The sequence below is a fragment of the Mustela nigripes genome, chromosome 5 (genome assembly GCF_022355385.1).
Source record: "Mustela nigripes isolate SB6536 chromosome 5, MUSNIG.SB6536, whole genome shotgun sequence".
Taxonomy (NCBI): Eukaryota; Metazoa; Chordata; class Mammalia; order Carnivora; family Mustelidae; genus Mustela; species Mustela nigripes.
In genome coordinates, this window is record NC_081561.1 from 125039373 (window position 1) to 125066778 (window position 27406).

General features: G+C 42.1%; 1 protein-coding gene across 3 annotated transcripts in view; it reads right to left on the minus strand.

The window, feature by feature from the left end:
* The window catches only part of RTN4IP1 (reticulon 4 interacting protein 1), a 43884-nt gene that overhangs the window by 8810 nt on the left and 7668 nt on the right, over positions 1 to 27406 (minus strand). For all 3 annotated transcript variants that reach the window (XM_059401135.1, XM_059401137.1, XM_059401136.1), the window contains exons 3-7: positions 26961 to 27029; positions 25928 to 26052; positions 14368 to 14416; positions 7911 to 8047; positions 3452 to 3635 (exon numbers count right to left, since the gene is read on the minus strand). In XM_059401135.1, coding sequence (XP_059257118.1) covers positions 3452 to 3635; positions 7911 to 8047; positions 14368 to 14416; positions 25928 to 26052; positions 26961 to 27029 — 564 coding nt within the window. The remainder of the gene's footprint in view (positions 1 to 3451; positions 3636 to 7910; positions 8048 to 14367; positions 14417 to 25927; positions 26053 to 26960; positions 27030 to 27406) is intronic.

Consider the following 27406-nt stretch of genomic DNA (forward strand, 5'->3'; position numbering starts at 1 on the left):
AGCTCGGAGGCACCAGAGAAGAGCTTTTAAACCTACCTCAAGTCTGCTTAGGGGGCAGTAAGGCCCCAAAATAGGATCTTAGACAAGAAATCTGATCACAGATTTTTTTTTTTTTTCTGGAATAGAGTGGCTTTAAGGGTAAAACAAAGTGTAAAATTCCTTTCGCATCATGGTTGGGTCTTCCCCCTACAGGTATAACGAACTCCCACATCACCGAATCTATTATGGGACAAAGGTCTCCAGATAAAAATAAGCAAAAATCTTCTACAAGAGGGCTCATGACCACTTTACTGCCATACCCACTTTCAATTGTTAGTCTTTCTGTAAAAAGTAGGCCAGGCCATTATCAAAGGAACAACTGAACTGAGGTTCTCCAGGATACATACCTCCATGACCTGCCCGACTCACCGTCACCACATGGGGGCTATCCAGAGGCATGGGGTTTGCCAGAACCGCGCGGCCTCCCTCCCTGCACCTGCCTGTCTCACAATCCCTCAGCGTGAGGTGCATTGAGCGCGGTCAAGTGCAAGGGAACTCCCTTGCTACTCTAGTTCGGCGCTCAACAGCTGTGTTTTTAGGTCAAGCTGCCTCTTTCAGCCAGTTTCCTGGCCTAAAGAATGGTGAGACCACTACCTTGCTCACGGGGTTGTTGGAAGGAGTAAATGAGAATGAATGCAAAGTGCCTGATACATAGGAAGGATCACCTGTATAAATATTTATATTTATTATTCAATAAATACTTATCTAGGGGCGCCTGGGTGGCTCAGTGGGTTAAAGCCTCTGCCTTCCGCTCAGGTCATGATCTCAGGGTCCTGGGATCGAGCTCTGCATCAGGCTCTCTGCTCAGCGGGGAGCCTGCTTCCCTTCCTCTCTCTCTGCCTACTTGTGATCTCTGTCAAATAAATAAATAAAATCTTTAAAAATAAATAAATAAATAAATATCTAGTGCTGGAAACAAACTTTATTGAGGAAAGGCTGGGGCACCAAATCTGAGAGTTTCAGATCGTAGGAAGACAGACATAACCAAGCTGCTCTCTGGGCAGAACTTTGCAATGGTTGTACCAGGAATGGCTTACTGGTTTGGATGAGTGACGTGCAATTTATTATCTATCCTGGAATAATTCTGAGACTTAGAGGAGTCATCATTAATAATTATGCCAGGACCACAGCTGCAAAGAGAGCCAATCGCACCCTAGATTAGGTGTCAGGAGGTTGAGTCCCCTCAGCCCACAGGGTAGCAACACAGAGCCTGGGCTGGCAGAAGTCTCCGGAGATCGCTCTCAGCCCAAAACAGCCTCAACCTCTATTCAAACGTGAACAATTTTCTATGGGTGTCACAGCAAGAAAGAGGTTGGGGAGCACTGCTCTGGGCAAATGAAATTAAAAAACAAAAGGAAAAAAAGTACCATTTGAAGGCAGTGAGGCAACCCAAGCGAACAGCAGGCCCCAATAATTACAATCACAAAAGACCTGTCCGTGTACTTCTCCCTAAGGCCTGGCCTCAGACAATTAAAACATTCTGGTAACTGTTTAGGGTTTTAAAGAAAAGAACAGCAATGGTCAAAAATGCCATGTCTATAATTCTTTATAGCGTGTTGCCCTGTAAAGTGAAACTTTTTGGTCGGCAACTGCAGAATTTTTATACTGTGCTCTAAAGGGCCTGTGTATTTTTTCCAAGCCATTACAGGAGAAAGTAAACCAAAGCAGGCGGGAGTCTGGAGCATTACAATGAGGCTTTAAACTGTGCACATTCTCAGAAAGACATCAGAAACTACTTAAAAGGTTTTCACATGAGATTACCACTATCCTCTTTCAAGTAGGAGGAAAGAGAAGATGCTGTTTTACTCTCAGAGGACAACTCAGAAGGTTAACTTGTAAGAGGTCTCACTGAAGTACAAACTATGAAATCTTAAAGAAAAGTTAAACTTATATTTGGAAGCCTGGGTTTTCTGAAAAGAGAAAGAAGAGACAAAGGGCAGCTAAGCAGCCTTTCTCCACACCAAAGCGCCCTGTGGCCACTGCTTCCGGTTGCCGCCTAAATCAGATGAAAATCAAGAACCTCGAGTACAGGGCCTGGTTTGTTCACCTCTAGCGACACACACCCTTCCTAAGAATGGCGCGGTGGTCTCCACTGTCACAGCCCTCTAAGTATTTCGTTAGTCCATGCAATTCAAGAGGCCAAAGTCCTAAATTTCACCCTCAAAAAGGTCCCCAAGTTAATTTCTAGAATAAAGAAGACGCTGAAGGTAGTCACCGAGTGGTTCGTTCCAGACATACAGATCAGCAGGTGTTGGTTAGCTTGGCATAATGACTCACAACCTTTTTACCCACTGAGGAAACTTCCAGTCTTTTTCCTGACTCTGAAAAATTTTGTCTAATTTTTTTAAAAATAGAATTTTTTTTTTTTTTGCCTATCACTTACACCGTTTCAACACTAATACACATTTCAAGCCGATGATCTAGAATTGCCAAGAGTGGATAACATGAAACGATCTAAGCCTGTCCCCACCGCAAGGACAACAGGCTCTGGTGTTAGAGCGCGCGCTCAGGCTCTGCTGTGGTCCTTGCGGCCGTGGCTGCTGTGAGCTTGTCCTCCAGGCCCACGACACACTGCCTTTGTCCGGCTGCGGGATGGAGCTCCTTCTAGCTCTGGTAACAGGGGCTGCAGCCAGCAGAGTCAGGCAGACTGACTGAGACTCAGAAACACCCAGAATGCCATCAACAGCTCGAGTGTCTGATTCACAAGGGAAGTCCAGTGTTAGGACAAGTTGATATAATACTAGAAAAAGCATGATGGTTCTATTTGCCTTTGTGGTCTTACTAAAGTAAGAACACAATTTCCTTTCAGTTTCTGAAATTCAAAAAAATGCCCACGGACCTCTACAGGTCTGGAGGACCCGGGCTAGAAATCCCTGGTGCATCCCAATGCGGCTACCACGAACACAGCTGGCTCTACCTGGTCTTGATAAAGCCTCCGCACTCACACACGAGAGCCTGTATGTGTTAAGACTGGTAAAAGAGAGTGAAGACCACCAAGTAGAGGCAAGAAAGAAGCAGAGATGGATCAGATGGAATCAAGACAGGTGACTGCTAATAATAAAGCTGAATATTTAGTAAGTTTTATGCACCAGACAGACTAAATTCTTTACATGGATTACCTCATTTAATCCTACGACACGCAATAAGGAAGATACCCTACCTCCAAGATGACGCCTATTAGTGTCATCTTGGAGGTAAAGACATCAGGGCTTAGTGACACGAAGTAACTTGCAAGTTACACAGCTACTAAATGGAGACCAGAATTTGAATTTGGTCAGTGTGCAACTCCAGAACCCATACTGCAGCCACTGTGCCATGCTGCTCCACGACAGAAGAAACTGGCTAGGGGGAAACCAGTTTCCAGAAGCAGGAGGCACCGCTTGCTCTCACCCACCAGGACTCTCCTCCCTACCTTCAATGCCTTAGAACCCACGGTGACTCCTGTCTGCAGCATGCCGTCTGCGATGCCCAGTCGGTCCATGTTCAGGAGAAAAGGGGTCACCAGAGTCACATATGTGGCTCCTGACCATTTCTTGAGAAAATTTAAAGCCCATGTTTCAGTGGATCCACCGACATTATCAAGAATGAAATCAAACCTGGAGATCAAAAGAAAAAATCAAATCAAAACATCCTCATCCGTCTTTACATACGGTTCTAATGCCCCCCATCCTTTCCATCACCAGTCAGTGATCCGGTATATTTCGACCGCTCACAAACCATGTTGCCCCATGCCATCCAGCGGGGGGCGGGGGTAGGGGGGACACACACGACTTGCGTTGATGAAGGAGAAAAGGGCACCCCCACTCACTCATTCTGGCTTTTCTCCAAACTAAATAAAACGTGACTAATTTTTTTGTCATAAAATTATATCATTTTTCTAGTTCTTTAAGGATGACTTCAACAAGTGGTTCTCAACTGAAGGCAATTCTGGTCCCCAGGGGACATACTAGGCAATGTCCGGAGGCATTTCTAGTTGTCCCAATTGGGGGAGGTGGTGGGAAGGGACTCCTGGCACCCAGAGGCCAGGGATGGTATTTATACACAGAATGCACAGAACAGCATAATTTTTAGACAAAAATTATCTAATCCACAATGTCCACAGTTCAGAAACCAAGCTTGACAAGGTCGAGAAACCCTGACCTAAGCTTTATGGAAAATTGCAAAGCTATCCATCCAATGTAAGTCAAAGTATACTTTAGTGCACTTGAATACTTGAAATAAAGTATAAAAGCTTTTCACCCACAGAATGATTTGCTTTTATTCCCTCCATAGAAGCATCCTCTTCATCTGGAATTTACTCCTACTTTTTGGCTTCACGTAGGGCATCAGGACAACATAAAGACAAATTAACAATCTGCTCTCAGTCTTCAATTGTGTTCTAACATGCCCTCAAAACCCAGTCCTATGAACTGAGGAACTGAGACACACAACTCCTTAAAGCTAATCTGAACTTGCTGTAATCACTGCATTTCGCTTAGAGGGGATAAAAACCAAGAATGCGTTTAAATATTTTTGTAAACAAATATCTACTCAGAAAATGTGTGCTTAGGATGCCTAAATGGCTCAGTCAGTTAAACGTCTGCCTTTGGGTCAGGTCATGATCCCAGGGTCCTGGGATTAAGCCCCAATTCGGGATTCCCTGCTCATTGGGGAGTCTGTTTCTCCCTCTGCCTATCCCTCTGCCAAACCCCTGCTTGTGCACTCTCTCTAAAAAAACAGTAAAATCTTAAGGAAAGAAGGAAGGAAGAAAGGAAGGGAGGAAGAAAATGTATGCTTATCAGTTAAGTAAATTAGTACGTGGATTCCGTTCTGGTAAATCCTTTTTCCCTTCCTAATTCATCTGGATGAAGTCAACATCTAAAATCAGCTTCAGCCAAATTTGTGGATCTTGAGCCTGCCTTTCATGGAACAAAAATGAAGAAAAACAAGTAAAAACTGAAGGAAAGGAGAATGACTTTACTCAATGACTACTCTCTTCATTAAAAAAGAACAGAAAATTATTTTCATGAGTTTAAGTTTCCATTTCATTCGCAAGTTTTGAATAAACAAACGTGATGATACTTAATTTATTTCTTTTTTTAAAGATTTTATTTATTTATTTGACAGATAGAGATCACAAGTAGGCAGAGAAGCAGGCAGAGGGAGAGGAGGAAGCAGGCTCCCTGCTGAGCAGAGAGCCCGATTCGGGGCTCGATCCCAGGACCCTGGGATCATGACCTGAGCCGAAGGCAGAGGCTTTAACCCACTGAGCTACCCAGGCGCCCCGATACTTAATTTAAATAAAATGTACAGGCAGCCTGGTATTCTAGAACAGGCACTTATTGAAAGGGAAGTCCAGACACAGGCCGTAGACTCGGCTCTCCCACTGACGCTTAAAAGTGGTGTGACCTTGAGCATGCAGAAACTCCTGAGTCCTCTGTCCCTTAGTGTCTCAGCGATGACATGATTGAGTTGAACCTAAGTGTCTCAGAGCCCTTTCCTGTTGTAACAGTCTAAGATTCAAATCTAAAAAGCTGTTATTTAAAAGGAGAAATGAGTGTATTCTTGGTGGACTCCGAGGCCAAACTTCAGACAAAGGTTACAAATGTCAACTGTAACCAAAGTGGTCAAAACCAAGTAAAAGTTAACAGGCTGGCATCTGCAAGCTAGAGAGATGCCCCTACCAGAACAGAGGGAGCAAAAGCAGCAAGACCACGAGAGAGGCAGAGGGGCAGACCAGAGCCTACTTCTGGGGGCCAGCGTGAGTATGCACCCATTTCCACCCGTCAGGGTCTCCGTTCTCCGGGGACACATTCCAGACACACACAGAACTTAAAGTACACAGAGGGAAATGCGTTGGCCTCCGCCTCAGTCTCATGCTGCTATTCCTAGAAGTAGCAGAAGACAGGAGACGAGCTGAAACTCCACTCTAGAAGGCAGATGGCAGAGGCCCGGAGAGATGGGGTCCCGCACGCACAGGCAGGAAGCAGCTGTAGACATCTCTGTAAGGGATGGAGGATTCCTCAGTCCCTCCGTGTTCCCAGGGGCTTTGTATTTGCTGTTATCTCGACCTGGACAAGTGCCCCTCTCCTAGATTCCCTCAATCATGCATTGAACAAATGCTTACTAAGCACCCAGAATATGTTACTACACTGTTACAGGTGGACGGATACAGTAGGGGATCCCCCCTGAAAAAATCCCATTCTCCTGGCTTGCTCTGCAAACCTTCTGCTCCAATGCCCTAGAGGCCTTCTTAAATGCCCCCCTCTTTTTAAGGATTTTATTTATTTGTCAGAGAGAGAAGGAGAGAGAAAGAGAGAAGGGCAGGCAGAGGAAGAAGCAGGCTCCCACTGAGCCAAGAGCCCAGTGCGGGACTCAATCCCAGGACCCTGGGATCATCACCTGAGCCCAAGGCAGATGCTTAACTAGGCACCCAGGTGCCCCTTAAAGCCCTCTTTTTCAAACATCCTCTCCCAATCATTTTTTTCACTCTTTCCCTCTATTAGTGTTCTTGAAAGCACTTACCACTGATACCTCCCTGACTAGAATGGAAGCCCCATGGAAGGGCTGGTTGGGAGCGGGGGCGGGGGCGGGGGGGGGTGTCCTGTCTTGTTCAGCACCGCAGCTGTACGGCATGTTTGGAGCCTGCCTGGCAGAGCTGAAGGGGTTGCAGAGCTGAAGGAACTGGGATTTGCTGGCTCCTCGGGGCTGCACGGCCATCCCACTGTTGGGAGTGGGTACTGCTGGCTAAGAAAGGCTAGGTAGTGTCCAGGGAGGGATCCCCTCTGTTTTCTCTCCTTTTTTTTTAAACCCAGGAAAATACCATTGACCCATTAACAGGTTCGAACTGCACAGGACCACTTATAACCAGAATTTTTTCCAATAAATACAACACATATTGTAAATGTATTTTCTCTTCCTTATGATTTTCTTAGTAACCTTTTCTCTAGCTTACTTTATTCTAACAATGCAGTAGAGAATATATATATATATAGTATATAAAATACGTGTTAATTGACTGATTATGTTATTGGTAAGGTTTCTGGTTAATTTAACACTTAATTTAATAATTAAGTGTTAGGAAAGTCAAAAGTTATATGCAGATTTTCACCTGTGTGGCGGTCAGCGCCTCTAACCCCCATGCTATTCATGGGTCAACTGTAAGCATCTAGTCAAAGTGGACAAGAATAACTGCCTTCTGAAAATGAACAGAGAAAGGGGGAAAACCGTTGAAAAAGCAGCAATCAAACATCTTTGCAAACACTGCTCAGTAGCGTCCTGAGCCGCAGTGCGATCCTGGCTAGACAAAGACAAGATGAACACGCGCCCTCCCTACTTCTGCCCAAAGCACAGTCAGGACCAACAGGGTCTGAATCGCGGAGTCTGCTCCTGTTTGTACAAACCAAACCACAGCCGGGCATTCGGATGCACTGACAACATCTGCAGGGCTCAGATTACCAATATTTCTACTGCCTTGGTTTCTCTGATGCCCTTGTGAAGCCCAAACACGAACAGAAAAATGTTCAGTGCTAATCAAGTATTTTCACGCACTGCTCTCTATTTGCTCCTGTGGTGACAGATGCCACCAAACAGACCACAACTTCCAGTTCTGTCTTCAGACCTCTTACAGGTAAACAGTAAGTTAGCTTAGAAAATAACAAAAGACCATGCAAGCAGCATAGTTTCCTCAGGACACACCACATCATGTCACGGTGCTATATGAACATCTGGAATTCAAACGGAAACCACCCCAAATGACTCTTTTTGGGGTATTTTTATTGATTCTTTTCTAAGATCCCGACATGATTACAAAATCAGCAAACCGTTCAAGGCTTGCATGATCAACTGTCCTTGTTCCCACTTCCCAAGGTGAACACTGTCCTAATACATACGGTTTTAAAGACTTCAACTGCTCTTCCACACTTCCGGATTTGTAATCAACTACATCATCTGCCCCGAGCTTCCTTACAAGTTCACTGGCATCCTGAGAGCAAACTGCTGTCACGTGAGCACCCCATGCTTTCATGACCTGTCCAAAAAAAAGGGAGGGGGTAGAAAAATCAACTATGTGTTTTAAAAAATAGCTGGCACCCATGTGTACGTTTTTCAGACTCATCTCTAGAGAACCCCAAGTGCTTTGTCTTAACAAGAACTACAGCAAGCCACCTGTCAGACCTAGTAAAAATGATTAGACTTTGATTCACCAAGAATAAAAATAAGAGGTCTTTTAAGTCTCTCTTTAAACGGTACGCTCCTCTTCTAGCGCTTTACTTTCCTGTAATTTCATTGTGGAAGAATCCAGGCCATGGAGAGTTTCCCCGAGTCTGGGATTTCCGACTGCGCACTCAGGAGGCAATTCCACAGGTTGCTTTGTTCCCGGTGTTTTCTGTTTCAATTTTTTTACAAGACTATGGATACGGTCCAGCAAAATCGCAGGGGGCATGTAAAGTCTGGTCACTGCTCTTAAGATCTTAGCAGCTGTTTAATGGGGGTTGCAAAACAGTGATAGTCTAATTTTTTTCAATACTTTTATAAAAAAGTATTTTTTCAATATTTTTATAAAAACTCTCCTCATACATTATTTTGCTTATTCAGGTGTACAATTCATATCGAAAGGCAAGATGAATAACTGTTTCCCCTTTACCAATTAATAACATAAATTGGTTCCCTATCATTTTCCAAAAGTGACTTTTTTTTTCGGTTTTTATTTATTTTTCAGAGAAAGTGCATGAGTGGAGGGAGGGACATAGGGATAAGTAGACTCTACGCTGAGCAAAGAGCCCAACTTGGGACTCGATCCCAACATGCTGGGATTATGACCTGAGTCAAAGACAGACGCTTAACTGACTGAGCCATCCAGGTGTCCCCAAAAGTAACCTTTTTTTAAAAAAAAAAAATATATGAACTCCTAGATTTAAATGTATTGAAGGGCTTTAGTCCTTTGTATTACTACTACTGAAGCTCAAATTGTCACATCTTTGAGAGTTTCTTCAAGTTGGCTCCTAAGTCTCTCCGATATGACTCAAGTTAGTCGTTGATAGTTTTCTTCCTACTTAATGTATTCTAGGCTCATTCTTGTACATTTTGTGCCCTAGATCTAGAATCTGCCATTTCTCCAAGAAGTCCTGCATTCTTTTAGTGAGCAATGATCTAACAAGAGATAGCTCTACACAGAGTATCTCGAGTTCATATTGATACTTCCAATTCAAATGTAAGACTACAAAGTTTTTCCTTGACTTCTTTTCTATTACCTCTGTATCTCTTTCCTTCCACACCTAAAATCCTGACTGTCAGAGACACAGGGGACAACAGAATTAAAATATGCTATAAATATCCATTTGTCCTATTGTATATAACACACAGAATAGCCTCTAAGTAATACTAACATCATTATTACTATTAATACAACAGAGCTGATTAATGAAAGCATTAGAACTTTAATACATGCTCTTCCAGTTTTCCTCTGCTTTTAATAAACAGTTGTGCTGTATTTAATCTCATCAGAGAATAGGCTGTTACACAATGTACATTAAGTCCTTGGTTTTAGTTCTACAGAAAAATTTACATTTAACATTTACCACCAGCCCTTAGTGTGATCTCTCTCCAGTCATTTGGGTTGTCAGCTCTAGTACGTTTCTCAGAAAAGGAGAACATATTCCCCGAGTTCTCACAAGTTATTAACAGTGCACCAGTTTTGTTACATATATAAAATTAATATAGTCTTAGTATACTCTTGCTTGAGTGTCTTAAATAGGTTACTCCATTTCCTCCCCAGCCTTACAGCACTGCAGTCAAAAAGTCTGATGCTAATCTAATTTTACTTCTAAGTCACACAATTTTTTTTTTTAAAGGTGTCCCAAGGATTTTTTTTTTCTTTCTTTTTTAAGTAGGCTACACATCCCATGTAGAGCCCAATATGGGACTCGATCTCACGACCCTGAGATCCAAACCTGAGCAGAGATACTCAACCAACTGAGCCACCCAGGAGTCCCTTTTTCTTTTTCTTTGAAAGCCAGTTAATTTTACTAACTAGGGTTTTCTTTGATATTGCTCTATCTAGGTCCATGTTCTTAGATAAGTACTGTGGTCACCTGATATGTAGTTTCAAATCACTTAATTTCAGGAAGATAGGAAATTTTCTTGAATTATAGATTTAGTGTTTATTCTAGTCCCTTGTTTTGGTTTTCCTCTTCAGAGCCTACTACGCATAAATCAACCTTCTTTCCTAACTTCAATATTTGGCACTTCCTCTTGAATTGGTTTTTCCTTGGTTTCTTTTATAATTTAATATTTTTCCTATTTATACATATATTTCTATTTAGGGCAGCATTATGTATCCTGTTAATTTGCTATTGAATTCCTTCTGGTTTAGTCTTCACTGCTAAATATTTTTGTTTACTTTTACCCCCACAAGATTTTTAATTTGTTTTACTTTCTATGTTTTATTTTCTATTATTTGTTTTACTTTTACCCCCCTAAGATTCTCTAAAAGTCTTGTATACTTTTAATTTTTTAACTCGTTTTGAAATTGTAGGTTACATTTGGGGATGCCTGGCTGGCACAGTAAAGGATGCAACTCTCAATCTCAGGGTTGTGAGTTTAAAACCCACACTGGGCATAGAGCCAACTTAAAAAAGGAATTAAAAATTGTGAGTTACATTTGATCTGTCTTATGAGCACGTTTTCTGACTTGCTGCAATCTCTAGATATGTCTTTCTAATCTTCATTCTCATAACTTTTTCTTTTACCGATTTATTTATTGTTGCAAGCACAAGAGAGTGTGACCAAGCACGTGTATGACCAGGAAGGGGGCAGAGAGAGATGCAGACTCCCCGCTGAGCCAGGAGGCCAACGTGGGACTCCATCTGAGGACCCTGGGATCATGACCTGAGCTGAACACAGACGCTTGACCAACTGAGCCACGCAGGCGCCCTCTCATAATAACTTTGTGTTAGATATAACCTTGATATTTTTACTGTATTAAAATATTTTTGTCGTGAAATGTAACGCATACAGAACAGTGCATGGAATATAAATGTTATTACAAAGCAAACAGTATTCTAAGCATCGCTCTAGATTAGGAACTAGACCACACGCCATACTCCTAAGCATCCTTGCTTTCCCCTTCCCAATCATAGTTCCCTCACTCCTTTAGAAGTAATACCACCATCTGGACTATTACATGCCCCTTTTTGCTGTTCCCCCACTTTTTAAAGAGTTTTACCCCCTAGGTAGGCATCTTTAAACCCTATCGTTTAGTTTCACCTGTTCTTGAATGTCATTAAATAGAATCATATAGGCTGTGTGACTTCTTTCACTAATATTCTGCTCATGAGATTCACGTACCTCACTGTGTACCACTATAGTTTTCATGACTGTGTAATAGTCTAGCGTAAGATAGACCACAGTTTACCTGTCCGTTTCACTGTTGATAAACATATGAGCTGTTTCCTCTGGTGGATGAGATCTCTAAATCTGGTACATTTTGGTGAACATGCATGTAACTGTACAAATCATTGTAGGGTATATTCATAAAAGTGGAATTGTTGGGTTGCCCTAGGGCAATTCATATTCAGATTTAGTAGATGATACTAAATAATTTCCCTAAGTGCTTGTACCAATTTACACTCTAACCAACAGTATTTGGTATTTTTTTTTCCTCCCATTCTCCCTCCTTTTCTTTTCTTCCATTTAGTTATTCATTAAACTACATTTGCTCAGTCTCTGGACTAGGCCTGGGTGTCTTAGTCTGGGCTGTTCTAACAAAATACCACAGACTAGGTAGCTTATAAGTAGAAATGTATTTCTCAGTTATAGAGGCTGGAAGTCTGAGATCAAGGCATCAGCATGGTCCCATCCTGTTGACAGCCCTCTTCCTGATATATAGCCAGTGCCTTGTGTGTCCTCAACATGGTGGAAAGGCTATGGAGCTCTGCTGAACCTCTTTTTGGGCATTTTCATCTCCCAAAGGCCCTGCTCCCTACTACCACATTGAGCATCAGGACTTCAACATAGGAATTCAGCAGGGTCACAGACATTTAGACTATAGCAGTATCTAATGAGGAATTAAAAAGAAGTCAAGGTGTGCATGCATCCCCTAGGTGTCCTATCCCCTTACCCCTAATTTAGTTAGCAGGTGACTGGAAAACTCCAGCACTATCTGGGTCTTCAAAAGAGCTGATGTGGGGTCTGGGTGAGAGATCATAGCACCCAAAGTGTCTCCGCTGGAAAGTGGTGTGGCAGAGCTTCTGAGTATGGTCACCAGGCTGCAGCAAGGGCCTCTCCCTGCATATTGAGGGAGGCTTAATCAAGCCCTCTTCCCAGGAAATCAGTGAAATATTTGATCATAACGGTGCCGTCCTGTTCCTGGAAGCTCAGGGCACTGTTTTGTTTTCTTGTTTGAAAATTCATATAGAATTTTATAAAATTCATATAAAAACTTAAAATTCAACACTTCAGCAATTTTAAAGTGTACAACTCATTATGTACATCGCCATGTTGTACAACACCACCACTGTCTAATTCTAGAACGTTTTCTTCAGCTCAAAAATAAACCCCATGCCCATTAAGCAGCCATCCCTTCTTTCTTTCTCCCCCAGCTCCTGGCAACCACTCATCTGCTTTCTGTCTCTACGGATCCTCCTCTACAGAGGATATAAATGGAATCCTACAAAAGGTGACCTTCTGTGTCTGGATTCTTCCACTAAGCATAATGTTTTGCAGGTTTCTCAGTGCTGGATCATGCATAACTTCATTCTTTTTCATGGCTGAGTATGATTTCTCTAATGCGTAAACCACATTTTGTTCATTCATCAGCTGACAGGCATTAGGGCTGCCTGTACTCTCTGGCTGCCAGGAATACGGGTGTCACTATGAACATCTGTGGACCAGTTTCTGTCTGAACAGGTTTTCATTTCTCTCAGGTATATACCTACAAATGGAACTGCCATATCATATGGTAATCCTATGTTTGACATTTTCAGGAACCGCCCAGCTGTTTTCCGTAGCAGCTGCAGCATTTTACACTCCCACCAGTGTGGACAAGAGTTTCTGTTTCTCTACCTCCTGGCCAACATTATCCCCCCCCCCCTTTTTTTTTTTAATAGCCCTCCTAGTAGGTGTGAAGGGAGAGCTCACCAAGGTTTCGATTTGCATTTCCCTAATGACTAATGACACTGAATATCTTTCTGTGGGCTTATTGGCCATTCGTATATTTTCTTGGGGAGGTAGTCTATTCAAGTACTTCGCTGAATTTTTAATTGGGTTGTCTTTTGTTGAGTTGTAAGAATTCTTATTTATTCTGGATGCTAGACCCTTATTAGAGAAATGATTTGCAAAGATTTGATCCCTGTAAGTCATCTTTCTCCTTTCCTGATGGTGTCTTTTGATGCACAGAAGCTTTTAATTTTGATAAAGTCCAATTTATCTGATTTTTTTTCTTCTGTTGCTTGTGCTTTTGATGTCATACCTAAAAATCTGTTGACAAACCCAAGGTCATGAAGATTTACTCTTGTTTTCGTCTAAAAGTTTGACTGTTTTAGCTCTTATATTTAGGTCTTTGACCCAGGGTTATTTTTCACATACAAAGTGAGGTAAGGGTCCAAATTCATTCTTTTGGATGTGGGCATCTAGTTATTTCAGCACCATTAGTTACATTAAAAAGACTATTCTTTTCCCTATTTAATTGTCTTGCCATTCTAGTTAAAAATCAATTGGCCATAGATACAGGTTTTTATTTCTGGATGCTCAATTCTACTTCGTTGATCTATATGTTTATCTTTATGCCAGTATCACATTATTCTGACCACTATAGCTTTGTATTAAGTTTTAAGATCGAGAAATGTGCATCCTCCAACTTTGCCCTTTTTAAAGACTGTCAATTTGGGGTCTTCTTCAATTCCATATGCATTTTAGAATTAGCTCGTTCATTTACGCGAAAAGGGCAATTGTTATTTTCATAAGATTGCACTGAATCTGTAGGTCATTTTGGTGGAACACTGCTATCTTTACAGTATTTTGGCCACTGCATTTCTACATACATTTTAGAATCAGCTTATTCATTTCTACCAAACTGCAAACGTCCCATCCACATGCACTGTCCCCAGCCTTCCTCCCTAAAAGATTTCCTACGTTTGCTAGAGAGGACAGCTACAAACTAACTCCTATATTAAACCACTGGAAAGGTTAATGCTTACTTCTATGTTAGGAAGTTCCCTCCTTAGAAGGGCAAGCTGAAATTATAATGAATTTACTGAACTTTTCATGAAAAAATCATTTCTCATATGTGAATTTATAAACTCATGGAAATACTTTTTCTAGTCATAAGATTAAAAAACAAAACAGTCTTACCTGTATAGCAAAAGTACCAACTCCACCTGAAGCACCCAAGATTAAAACACTGCAATGCAAAAGAAACTACAATTAGGGAAAATATTAGGTCAACATAACTGGATAAACACACAATAGGTTTTCAACATGAGCTGGCTCAAAGGTAAATAATCCCAAAAGCAAATAATCATTCAGCTTCCAAAGATTATATGACAAAAGAACTTTCATTTTAGGTTCACCAAGAATCTATAAGTGCTTAAAGCTAAACATTCTATGAACTCTTTACCAAGAATACCAAATACCAAAAATACCAACATATCACATTCTTTTTTTTAAGCTGTGCAGACGGTTTTTGGTAACATCTGCCTTACAATTTTTCCAGGCTAAAATTACCACATCTTTCTCTATAGGAGGGAGCTCTGGGATCCTTTTTTAGTGTGTTACAGTGGATTCAGTAGCTCTCTAAGAAAAATCACATTCCCAACCACATTCCTGCCAAAGTGGAATAAATGTCTTTGTTCAGACATGTCCCAACAAGCTCATCAACTTTCATAAATGGAAATCAATCTTATCCTCAATTTGGCTTCCTGTTGAAACAGATGAATCTGTCCTATCAGCACAAGCAAAACTGGGTTCCAGGTTTTTACTATGTCTGCTTGTCGTAGGTTTCTTTTCCCTCTAGACCAAGGGTGTTCAGCTTAGAGTTTATGGATGAGTTGGGATGGGGTGCATGGCGCGGGGTATGTATGAACCCTCTGAACTTGTGAACTGAATCTAATAGCATGCAAAATTTGGTGGGATTCTGCAGGCATGCACTGGGGAAGAGAGGGATCTAGCCTAATTTTCCCAAAGAAGTACGGGACCCAAAAGAGAATCACTGCTTTACGTATTCTTACATTTTCTTCTCAAATGAAGCCAGAGCATCAGGGAATTGCCGATTGGAACTGCGCAGTTTCAGGTCCCTAGAAAATCACTTGTATTGAACTGCACTTTGATGTTCTGCTACCCACCCAGAATGAGGGACATTATCAAATGTGTTCGATGTTTGATACCACATTAGCATAGGAGATACTGTTGAGAGAATTCTTCATTTGCTTTGTAAGTACGCACAGAACATTCTTCTAAAGACTACGTGGTGGGAGTAGCTGAGTTTCTGTCACTGTAGCCTTCATAGCTGCTGCCTGTGGGTCCCCCCTCCTCCCTCACTCTTTGCCCCCATCTCCTCAGCTCTGTACCTCAGTCACTCTACTCCAGCCACACCTGCTGCTCCTGGAAGGTGCCCGAGGAGCCTTCCATGTCAGGGCCTTTCAGAAGGATTTCCTTTGTCTGATTTGCTGTTCCTCACATATCCTCAGGGCTCTCTCCCTCACTGCTGTCTGCTTTCTTCATCTTACCTTCTGCTCCATTTTCTTGCCACTGACACCGTCTAACAGCCTACATCATTTCACTATTTTGGGAGTTTGCATTCCATGCCTCTCCCACCACCCTTAACATGCCAGTTCTGGGTTCCTATCAGCTCAGTCCCAACCCAAAATGACTTCCTCTCTCGCAGCTCACTGCCCTCTTTGACTTGGTGGCTAGAAGGTGGAGAGAATTTTGCCACCTATCTCTAGCAAGTGCACAGAACCTCGGGACATGCATTCTGTCTATAATCTTAACCCTAGTTTCATTTCGTGTTCTTCTCTGTTACTCTCAAATCACAGAAGGTTGTTTGTCACCCTTTTAGATCTTGAAAGTTACTAAAATTTCTGAGCCAGTTGTTCCCTTTGAAATTAATACACTAAATGTAATTAAAACAAGTCTCCTTGTGAATTGTGTTCCTTCCAGAAAAAATTACTTTTAATTTTCAAAGAATTATAAATTGCCCAGAATGGGAAAAAAAATATATAACGATGAACCCTTCTAAAATCCTTCGATTCATACATTAATAGCTTGAGTATTTCCTAAATGGGGATAGTGGGTAGGAAGCATTAAAACTGCCTCACAGATATATCCAAAAATTAATTCATCCAGTGGCACCTGCATGGCTCAGTCGATTAAGGGTCTGACCTGAAGCTCAAGTCATGATCTCAGGGTCCCGGGACTGAGACCTGCATAGGCTCTGCAGTGAGCAGGGAATCTGCTTCTCCCTCTGCCCCTCCCCCGTTCCTGTTTTCTCTCTCTCTCTCTCTCTCTCTCTCCCTCCCTCCTTCCTTCCTCCCTCACTTCCTTCTCTCCTTCACTCAAACAAACAAAATCTTTAAAAAAAATTAATTCATCCATGAAATATTCTACTCTTATTCTGGCCCATTCCTACTTACAGAAATGTAACAAGTCAAGTCATTTAAATCCTTCACAATCTAATCCTTATCTCAATTCTGATGTCTCACCATTTTCTGAAAAGAACTCTCCATCTCAGTCACCCTGGCCCCCTCACTCTTATGCCCAAGTCCTGTGCACACTGGCCCGTTTCTCTGGCTCCCAGATGCCTTCACTGCCTGGTGAGGTCTTCGGGCGCTTGAAGCCACGCCCCAGCTTTCCTGCACAGCACCCCTCAGAGCACGCCAAACCAGGTATCGGTGCCACATGTTGTTAACTTTCACCCGTACGCTAGCTTCCCAAGCTATTCTGGAAGGCTTCGAAGGCAGGCCCAGGACTAAATACACTACCCTGGATGTAGCCGATGGCTGATGTTTCTTGACTTTGAAATTCATCTGAATCAGCATTTTCTCCTGCAATCCAGACAACAACTGCGACCACCTCAAGTGAGGGAATCCCCGGGCTGTTTGGAAGACTGCGTTAAAATTTCCTCCAGTGAACAAACATCTGAAATTCATTTCTACCTCTCTCCCTGGGAAGGCTGGATTAAGAGGACAGCAAATACAATGCTGTTTAAGGATCCAACTGCCAGATACATCTCCAACCTTATTATTGTCACTTCCCCTGAACTCTGGATCCAAAGCACCATCACTCCCCCACACAAAAAGCAAACATGTTTTACAGCCGTGCTTGGCAGGAGTGGTTCTACAAGGGCGGCTTCAGTTCCCGTTGGCGCCACTTGATGGCGCCCCCCAGTACAAAACGGGCAAGGAGCAGGCCCTTGAAGGACCACATGAAAGACCTGTGGACGCCTCCTTCTCTGGTCCTGCAAACTCTATGTTTGGGGCAGATTCAACCAGGGCCTGCATTTGTCTTCAAAGAAAGTCCCCAAAAAGGGACAGCAGGCAAAATGAATTTTCAAGCCACAATAGGTGGGTTAGTCCTCTGTGGTCTGAAGTCCTGTGGCTGAACTAGCTGTTCTCGTACTCTTCAAAGCACTTCCAGCACAAAGAGAAAATAGCCGCGCTTGCTTACCCTGCTTACCCCCAGTGGCCCTTCACTGAAGTGCTATACAGTGGAAATGCTTTCTACCCAGCTTGCTAGAACGGTCACCCTGTATATTCATGCCTCACTGAAGTAGAGGTCTAGTCGCTGGAGGGAAGAATACTGCTCATTGTAGACAGCGAGTGCCCAGGAAATACTCTATTTGGAAAAATCACTGTGATTCAAAATTGCCAAGCTTTTAAATACATTCCTCCCTTACTTCCTAAGTTTACATGTGAATCAGTGGGATTTGGACTGTGACAGATATACAAAATATGGAGAAAGTGGGAATAATTATTACACTGCTTATGCATCCTGAAGGTTTAAAATTTGATTTTCTCTGTTACTTCTGCCCAATCTCTCAACTCTACCTAAACATACATTAAGGTATTAACTCAGTGTTGGCTTCTTTTCCATGACTGAGTCACTTTTTATTTAGTATTTGGGCACATAAGTGCCTCTACAATCACACCATCAGTATTCCAGCTGTAAGAGGCAAGGCATCAACTCCCTGGCTGCCTTGCAGATAAAAGAGACGAAACCTACTACAAAACAGTCTGAGATCCAGAAGTAAGGAATAATCTTTCAAATTTCTATACCCTGGCCTAGCCCCAGAGGTATCTAGCTAGATACCTAGAGACCTGGGTTCTAGTTCCAACTCTCTTATTGAATCTGCAGGCCTCATATTCATCTCCTATGAAATGAGCATCACCCCAGAAGTTAGTAAAAAAGGAAAGTTGACATTTTCAATCTTATTTAAGTTTATATATACTCTCCCTGTCTTTCTAACACAGAGGTGTATGACCTTTAGGATTCCCCCTAGACCACATACTTGTGGGAGGAAAAAAGTCACATTGCAAGATTAGAGTACCCTCTATTTAAAGTCCTAATGGAAGGGGCGCCTGGGGGGCTCAGTCAGTTAAGCGTCTGCCTTCGCCTCAGATCATGATCCAGGATCCTGGGATTCAGCCCCAGGTCTGGCTCCCTGCTGAGCAGACAGTCTGCTTCTTCCTCTCCCTCTGTCCATCCCCCTACTTTTACACTCTCTCTAATAAGTAAATAAATAAAAATTTTAAAGATTTTTATTTATTTGACAGAGAAAGAGTTCACAAGCAAGGGCCGTGGAAGAGAGAGAAGCAGGCTCCCTGCTGAGCAGGGAGAACTACGTGGGGCTCAATCCCAGGACCTGGGATTATGACCTGAGCCAAAGGTAGCCGCTTAACTGACACCCAGGCGCCCCAATAACAACCTTTTAAAAATAAATGAATAAATAAAGTCCTAATGGCTCAGAAACAAAGAGGAGTTAAACATGGCTAACTCTTCCATAAGTAGAAACAAACGGTCTTTAAAAACTAAAGAGGATGTTAAAAATATATTAATTTCATTTTTAGATTTCTCATACTACTTTTAAATTTGGGGGGAAAAGGAGGGGTGAAAGATAGCAAAGTATAACATAATATGCTAAGTTTACTCCCTAAAGTGAGTGAGAAACTTCATCTGAGCAAGTAGAATAGAACTGCAGAACAAACCAACGGACACTTGGCCGAGATAGCCTGGATTTGTGTGTCCCCTCCTAAGCCTCTGTAATTCATGTACACATTCCCCAATTTGCAGAAGAGTTCATGTGTGAATTAGTGGTTTGGAACTTTAAACACATTTTCCCATGAAAACAAAGCTATTTATGTATGTTGGCTCAGTGCCCAGGGTAGCCATTTATTAAGGTTTAGTAAACCCACAGTGGACCAAGAACCTCATACACAGTACAACAATGATTCTGTGGGAAACAAATTCAGAATTTTAACCAGGAGTACTGGGAACACATCTCCCTGAACAGGACAACCAGCGGGAACCATACCAAATCACTGGTTCCTTCAATCTGGTGTAGAACAGAGAAGAAAGGAAGGCAGAAGGAAGGAATGTTGATGATGGCAATGACAGGAGGGATAAGAGACAGAAGCAGCATAGTCAGATTTGCCACAGAACTGACAGGGTTCGGGACACACCACCTCAAAATACGGCATCTTGGCATACTGAGTATTTTAAGCTAAGGGAAGTTGAGAAACAGGAAGGACTTCTGACCTTCTGCGCTGAAGCAGGTCCTAAGACCTTCATGTGAGAGGGTGGTTCCTATACCTGGAGGACAGGGACATCCTTATCTCCAAGACAGAAGGGTACAGTGAGGAATTGGAATGAACAAGCCTTGCTAAATTTCCCAGTTGACTATGCTTAGCTCAGACCTTCTGATCACCTTTTTTTTCTTTTTTTTTTGGGGGGGGTACATTTCACTCTTCATCAAATATAGCATAAACACAGGCTTAACCACTTCTTCAGATCCTCCTTTCCCTATGAAGGTCTCCCCAGCACATAAAACTCATATTAAATAAATCTGTGTGATTTTGCCTTTTTAATCTGTCTCTTGTTACAGAGGACCCAGGCAAGAACTTAGAAGAGTGGAGGAAAACCATATTTTCCTTCCCTGCTCCAAGCCTTTTACTTACACAAAGCCCTGAGAGGAGCCCTAGCAAAAAACTTGTGTGAACATAGATTTTTGTAAAATTTGCAAAAGATATGCTAATGAAGGATGGCAGAATATGCCATCTTTGGCATAAGGATTATTTTGAGCTGAAGGCAGCTAAGAAGAAGCAGATATAAGAAAGTCCTGGGCCTTACTGTCAGCCTAAAAGCAGGACATCAATTGATAAAAGGTGAGCCTCCCCTCCTAGCTACCAGAAGGACAAAGGTTAATCCCTGGAGATAACTTTAGACCCTCATCAGTGGAAAAGGCACCAACTTAAATCTGTATCACAATTCTTACCTTGCATTGCCTGGCAACTTCTTCACAACTGGCCTTCCCTACCTGTGCCTTGTCTTTTGTCTTTAGCTAAAGAAGGTATTTTTGCCTGAACTTCAAGCTACCCATTTGGGGGCCTCATTTTCCCCAGGTAGCTCATGTATCTGAGGTACACATGTTAATAAACTTCTGGTTTTTTTCTCGTTAACCTTTATTACAGAGGTCTCGGTAGAGGGAAAATGATTTTTCTTTCTCTATTAATCACAATCAGTTAACATTTCTGTTTCTTTCCATTTCTATACCCTCCATTACGCTGCCCCTCGTGACAAGTAACAGTAGATTTGGTGGGGGGGCGGGGGAAGCGGATTTGGAAATACAAATGCTTTGGGCTTAGCGGAAAATACTGACGTGGCCCATGGTCCTTTCTGAATAGAGTTATGTCACCGCAGGCTGCCTGGCTTAAGAATGCCTTCCAGGAATATTCCTGCTTCCCAATGAAGTGACACAACAAAGCATCATGAAGTCATGGTCTTACTAGGAGAAGACTAAGTATCATGGTACCTAGCATTAGATTATACAAGCAGTGAAGGAGGAAAATGGTTAAACAAGGTTTGAGACACATAGAACCTGAAGCTCGTCTCCAGAAAATTCCTCCAATTATGAGACCTGTAAAAACTTAATACGCCACTAATCAAGTTAATTCCTAGATCAGGAGCTACAACATGGAGGCTACCCCAGGGCCTAGCCCACATCATAAATCTCAACTTAAGTCAGTCTGCACTTAACACCCATCACAGTCCTTCAACTCCGCTGTAGCCAGCTTACTTTACCCTAGAAAACAGGCCAGGCTAGCCTTATAAGGAAATCACGGACCTCCTAGACAATCATGCCATTTCTCTGCTGCCTCTTCTAATGCTCTGTAAAACTCGCTCTTGCGCAGAATCCCTCAGGAAGAGTGTTCCACTGCTTGTGAGGCACTGTGCTCCGCAATGCTTTTCTCTCGAGTGAAGGATAAACGCATCGCTACATGGTATTATTTTTGTCATCTGATAGCACCACATGGAAGGCATCAACCACAAACTACTAAATGAGGGTTGGCAATTACAACTTACAAGTATTTTAGGCCTATTCACTGCAGAAGAAAACCTAAAATGCCTTGAAAACTGACAGCCCCCATATTAAAGGAACTTGGAAGACATTTTCCGCCCATTTGACAACCTCCCTAAATTTTACACGATGAGAACAAGGAATTGGTTTGTGGAAGGAGAGGCAGCTGAGTTTGGGAAGCGTCAGGTTTTGGCTGAAGGGAAATGCCACTTAATGGACATTAGCAATCCAGAGGACTCGGTGTGGCAGGCAGGAGGTCTTGTCTTGCCTCAGTGGAGTTTAAAACACAAAGGGGATGTCTAACTGAAACTCAGCAGAGAGGCTAGGGTGAGACACCGATCTGCAAGCTGCCATGGTAGGAACAGGAATCGGGAGCAGGTGAGAGACGTCGGGGAGACAGAGCTGTGGTGGAGCGGACACAAGGGAATGGCAGCGGTTAAAGGCTGGAGAAAAGAGACGGTCCTCTAAAAATTACAAGAGATGGTAAAAAAGGCAGGAAAGCTAAAGGAGTCTGATATCCTGAAACCACGGAAAAAGTGAGTCTTAAGGAAGTGGTCAGCAGTGTCATGTACTTCAAGGAGGTGAAACGCTAAGGAGAACTGAAAAAGATCATGGGGTTGACCACTTAGCTCTGACCCAGGGGGGCAGGGGCACAGCTGTGGCTTGCTGGCAAGGCTGGAGGTTAGGTTACGGTGCCCCGAAGAGCAGAAGGCTTCTGAGCTTCACAAGGTAGTATCCTAGTCACCCAGAAAGCTCATCTGTAAACCACCAAGTTCCAGGAAAGAGTATCCTACTAGTGCTTTAACTGAGCCCTGGGGGAGGGGGCAGCAAAACAGGTCCAGAAGCCTGAGGCAAGACTCATTTGCATCACACTGGCCAGAGCCTCCACCCTCCCAGTCCGCTTCCTCCTAGCCGGATGATTTTCTTCCTGCAAGTAAACTGTTGAGGCCTCCGGCTCCTTCCCCCACCCCTCTGACCGTACCACCCAGTCAAGTACGAATGAAAACCCACAGTCCACAGAGGCGGTGGGAGCACAGAGTGTGGAGAAACAGGTGGGTGGTGGGGGGCAGAACAGGCAGAAGGCAGCTAAAGGAAGGAAGCTGTATTATAATGATCACAGAAGCCCAGCGGTTGGGGGAGGGCGGTAAACCCAATGGTTTCAAGTTGGAGCCTGTCCAATTCTGTAACAGAATTAATCAGACACCCAATTCATAATAACTTGACAAAATTTTACTGTCATAAAGACTAGTCTCAAATAAGAAACAGTGAAAAGCATTTCTAAATTCACTGCATTGAGTTTCAAGTATACACAATTTAAGAGTCAAATTTATATGGTACAAGAGGAATGGTTCAATTTCCAACACTTTCTAATACTTCTGTCGAACAGAGTGAAGTACAACTTTCCCAGTAAAAGATGAATTTCAGGTAGATCGTGAAATATTCAAGATGTACGACGACACTACCAACAAATATAACCATCACACTAAATTGCTTTCAGAAAGTATCTGGTGTAACCACTTTTTAAAACATTTCTATCATCTTGAGAGACCTAGGTTATCTAGGTTTCCAACTTAATAAATCATGAAGAAACTATGGATGGGCTGGTAAGAAAAAAATCATTGCATCTGACATTTTCTAGTGATATCAAAGTGTGGGCAAAAATGACATATTATGTGACATCAGTATGAAACTATCACCTTGGTTAACGATACTCAGTTATTGCAGAAATACAATTCTATAACAAAAAAGGAAAAAGTAAACATTACCTTAGAAAGTAAACCTTACTTTAGAAAGCTTTGTTTTAATTTGAAAAAGCTGTTTGTTACAAAGAAATCCTGTAAATTCTTCCAAGGTGCTGATGGGTGTTGCTTTTTTTTTTTTTTTTTTAATTAACTAGTTAGAAAAACAGACTATTAGCCCTTGTTAACAAACACTGACCTGCTTTACTGCAGACTAAAACATGCCTTAATGTCAACAGCTAATAGAAAGAGAATAACTATTCCTTAGAGAAAGCAATATGTTCCACCATTCACCATGAATAGTCAAACTGAAAAAAGCCACTTTGGACACTGGAACTGCTTAGTTTATGTATAATAAAATCCCACTTTAGTCCTAATTTCCTCCTGTAAAATTTTTTTAATAGTATTTTAAGGTGCTCACACCTCTCATTTGATTCCCACAAATAAGGAATTGGGAGAGGTAGACTATTATTATCACCCATAGGCAGTAACTTCAGGAAACAGATTTCCTAGAGCACCACAGGCCAAAGCTCTCACTGCCACTTGGAACAAAGGCATCCTACAGGTCGGGTGAGAATGCAGGAGATTGAGGATATGAGCCAGTGTAAATAGGAGCCATTTACAATGGATCTCCCTTCAGTTTGGTTAATACGTGGCTGAAGAAATGAACACACCCAATTCAAAACACTATGGAACTGACTTACAAAGGATGAAACTTTCCACTTCTCAAAGCTCCCGTAACAACCTACACTGTCCTTCGCTCAGTACCCTGGAGGAAATGGCATAGACCCCAGAAATGGCATAGCCAGGGTCACCTTATGAGTCAGCAGCAGAGAACAGGACCACGTGTTCTAACTCCCTGGTTCCAAGCCATTATTGCTTAAACAGAAGATAACACAATACCAAAGATTGACCCACAAAGCCAACAACAAAACGGGGCACAGATCCACGTGCCTAAGAAAAGATACCTAGAGCGGTTTCTAAATTGTTTTCTTCCAGATACTAGAAATGAATAAGCCTGGAAAGCCCTGAACTGGCAAAAGGAATGAGAGCTGTCTAATAACCACAGCACACAGATGGTCGTGCAGGCGTGGAAAGTCTAATGTTTTAAGGAAAAACAAAATGATAAAGCATCAATGTCAATGCAGAGCCTACCATAATAAAGGTCTGAAAACCCTGAATTCTGCAAGGTTATTAATGAAGACAGACCATTAGAAAAAGCTATGTGGCCAGACTAATTTAATTTAAACAAAGTACTTGACCTAAACCGTAACTTCAGAAGTTTAAAAAATAAACAAGGTTGACCTTTAGAATAAATATTTACCTTGAATTCTACAATAAAGGCTAGCAGCTCATTAGATGAATCATCTTCACACTGCTTTCAGAAATAGTTATTAAGCTTTCATTAAATTGAAGCCTTTGTAGCCCAACACATTAAATGTGAAGTGTAAGGTTTCACAACAGTCTAATTATTTTACCTGAGCTAATTCGTAGTAACCAAAATACTCATCTTATTAAAAATTGACCTATAGATCTCTCTCCTTTATCACAATCATTAAATGGTTCTTGGCACCTTGTTTTCTTGCCAAAAAATAAAATCAGTTTCCCCAATCACGCCAACTCTCTAAAATTCGAAGAACACAGGCTCACCTCTATTGAGTGCCTTCCACGGGCCACAACCTGTGCCACGCCACTAATTTTACTTGTGTTTTCGCATTTACCTTGTAAAACAAAACTCACAGAAGAGAAGTGATGGAGTGGGCCCCTCAGCTAGAAAGCAGCAGAATCTGGATATGGACTCAAGTACACCTAACACATTCCTACTCACTGTGTGTTGCTACTTGAACAGTAAAGACCTTGAAGCAAAAAACTGACCTAAAGGATGCCAAGCAGGAAGCCTAAGAGAACTCAAGGATATTTATCATTGTTTTGCAGTCCTTTTATATCTGGTCTTCACAGAAATCTGTGAGTCAGAGAGCAAATCCTAGCAGAGGGGGAAAAACACCTTACAAAACATATAAGGTGATGACGCTTAAACCTTTTTAAGAATCTAATCAAAGCAACGGATCTTCTTGGCAGAAATTTACATACAGACGTTTGCATTATTTTACCAAGTTCCAACTCCTGGAGTTCCCCTACATGTTTCCATCTAAAAATTCCCATTTGCTTGGGCTTAAAGTCAACACAATGAGGTCAAGAGAGTACTAACTGGGGGCACCTGGGTGGCTCAGTTGGTTAAGCATCTGACTCTTGGTTTCCCCTGAAGTCATAATCCCCGGGTTGTGAGATCGAGCCCCACGTCAGGCTCTGTGTTCAGTGTGGAGTCTGCTTGAAGATGCTTCGCTCTCTCTCTCTTCCCCTCTTCCTCTGCACCCCCACCCCTAATTCAGGCACTCTAAAATAAATAAATCTTTAAAAAGAAAAAAAAGTACAAATTGACACAAATAGGAGTTTTTTTTGGAGATTGTTTTAAATGTTACCACACCTCTGCTCATGCAACTGATCTGAATTTTAATACTCTTCTCACGGATCTACTGCAAAGAAAGAGAATAACTTAACAGAAGAAAAGAAGGGAGGTTCAGAGACAACAATTGATACTTACCGTTTTCCTGTGCAATTCTTGTCATTCAGGCCGCCAACCTTGTTTATAGCAGACCAGGCTGTGAGAGCCACATACGGCAAAGAGGCAGCTTGAGTATGAGTGAGTGATTTGGGCTTGAGAGAGACCTGAATTTGGAGACAACAGTTAAAAATAAGCAATGACGAGCAAACCTATGAAGAAACGCAATTAAGTATATTTATCTGCATAGGAATCCAACTCCTTTCACTGATTTCATAGATATGCCTATAACATTCTGCCAGGTTCAGTATTTACTGCATACTCCAGGATTATCCCTAAGGAATATTCTCCGAATGACTCAACCTGCCTCAGAGAGGTTCAGTAATATTTTATAGGCTACATTATCAGATAAAGCTGCTTAATTCTTCATAAAGAGACCACATTCAATAATCCCATTAGTCCCGACTATACCCAGAAATAAATCCAAATAAACCTTGAGCCCTCATAAACACATTCTAATTTGTTTTTGAGATCCGCTGCTTCCTTCACTCCCATTTAGTGGAAGATAATCTTTCCAGACTTTCTCTAATCTCAGTAATATCCCTTTTTCACTTCCTGCCCTCCCTTCTGTAGCCAATTTCCTCACTGTTAACCCCTTTCTCTCTATTCAAATTGTCAGGCCACCTGACTATACTTGACGAGACTATTTTTTTAAAGTTATTTGAAAAAGCCTGCTACTCTCATGCTTCTGTTGATGATTAACCGGTATGCTCCATTTGGTATATTTGGTTTCAACTGCTTGTTCTGGGTAAAACTGAGAAACACAGCAGGGTTTCTAGATCCCACTCCAAATCCCTGCTCCGGGAGACAAAGAGCCGCTTTGGCAGGCAGTGTTACTAAAGGACATCAAATACTTTTTTTACTCTTACAAAAATTCCTATTCTCTATCTTAGCTCTTTCAAAACTACCCGTAAAACACAAACCTGATGTGAAAAGCAACCAGTTATTTCAGAGATATCTGTCAGTCTTTGTTTATACTTTCTAATGGCATTTCGGCACAGAGTTGGGGAGTTACCTCATTCCCACTGACTACAACAAACTCTGACAGGGTGCCTTGTTTCCAGGGAGGAACTGCAGCCCAGACCTGAAACACACAACTTCATTAGAAACATATTTTCTGACTGAAGCTCAGCATGAGGGCTTTCCCCGACACAGACCCCGACACAGACCCCACCCTGCAAAAAAGCACAAGTCAGCAACAGGCCAGGCCAAAGAGTTATTTTCACTTAATATAAATGTAGTACTTAGCAGGATTTTGAATTTGCCAACTCAAACCACATTGGAAGCAGATGCTAATAAATCCACCGTATTTACGGACAACTTAGAATACTGGTAAGAGCCCAGTCTCTGGGGCTTGAATCCTGGCTCCAACACTTTCTACAGCTTGGCTTCCTCATCTTGTAAACTGTGCCTAACTGTACTTACTTCATAAGCTTTAAATGTGTTCTTTTATGACAAGCA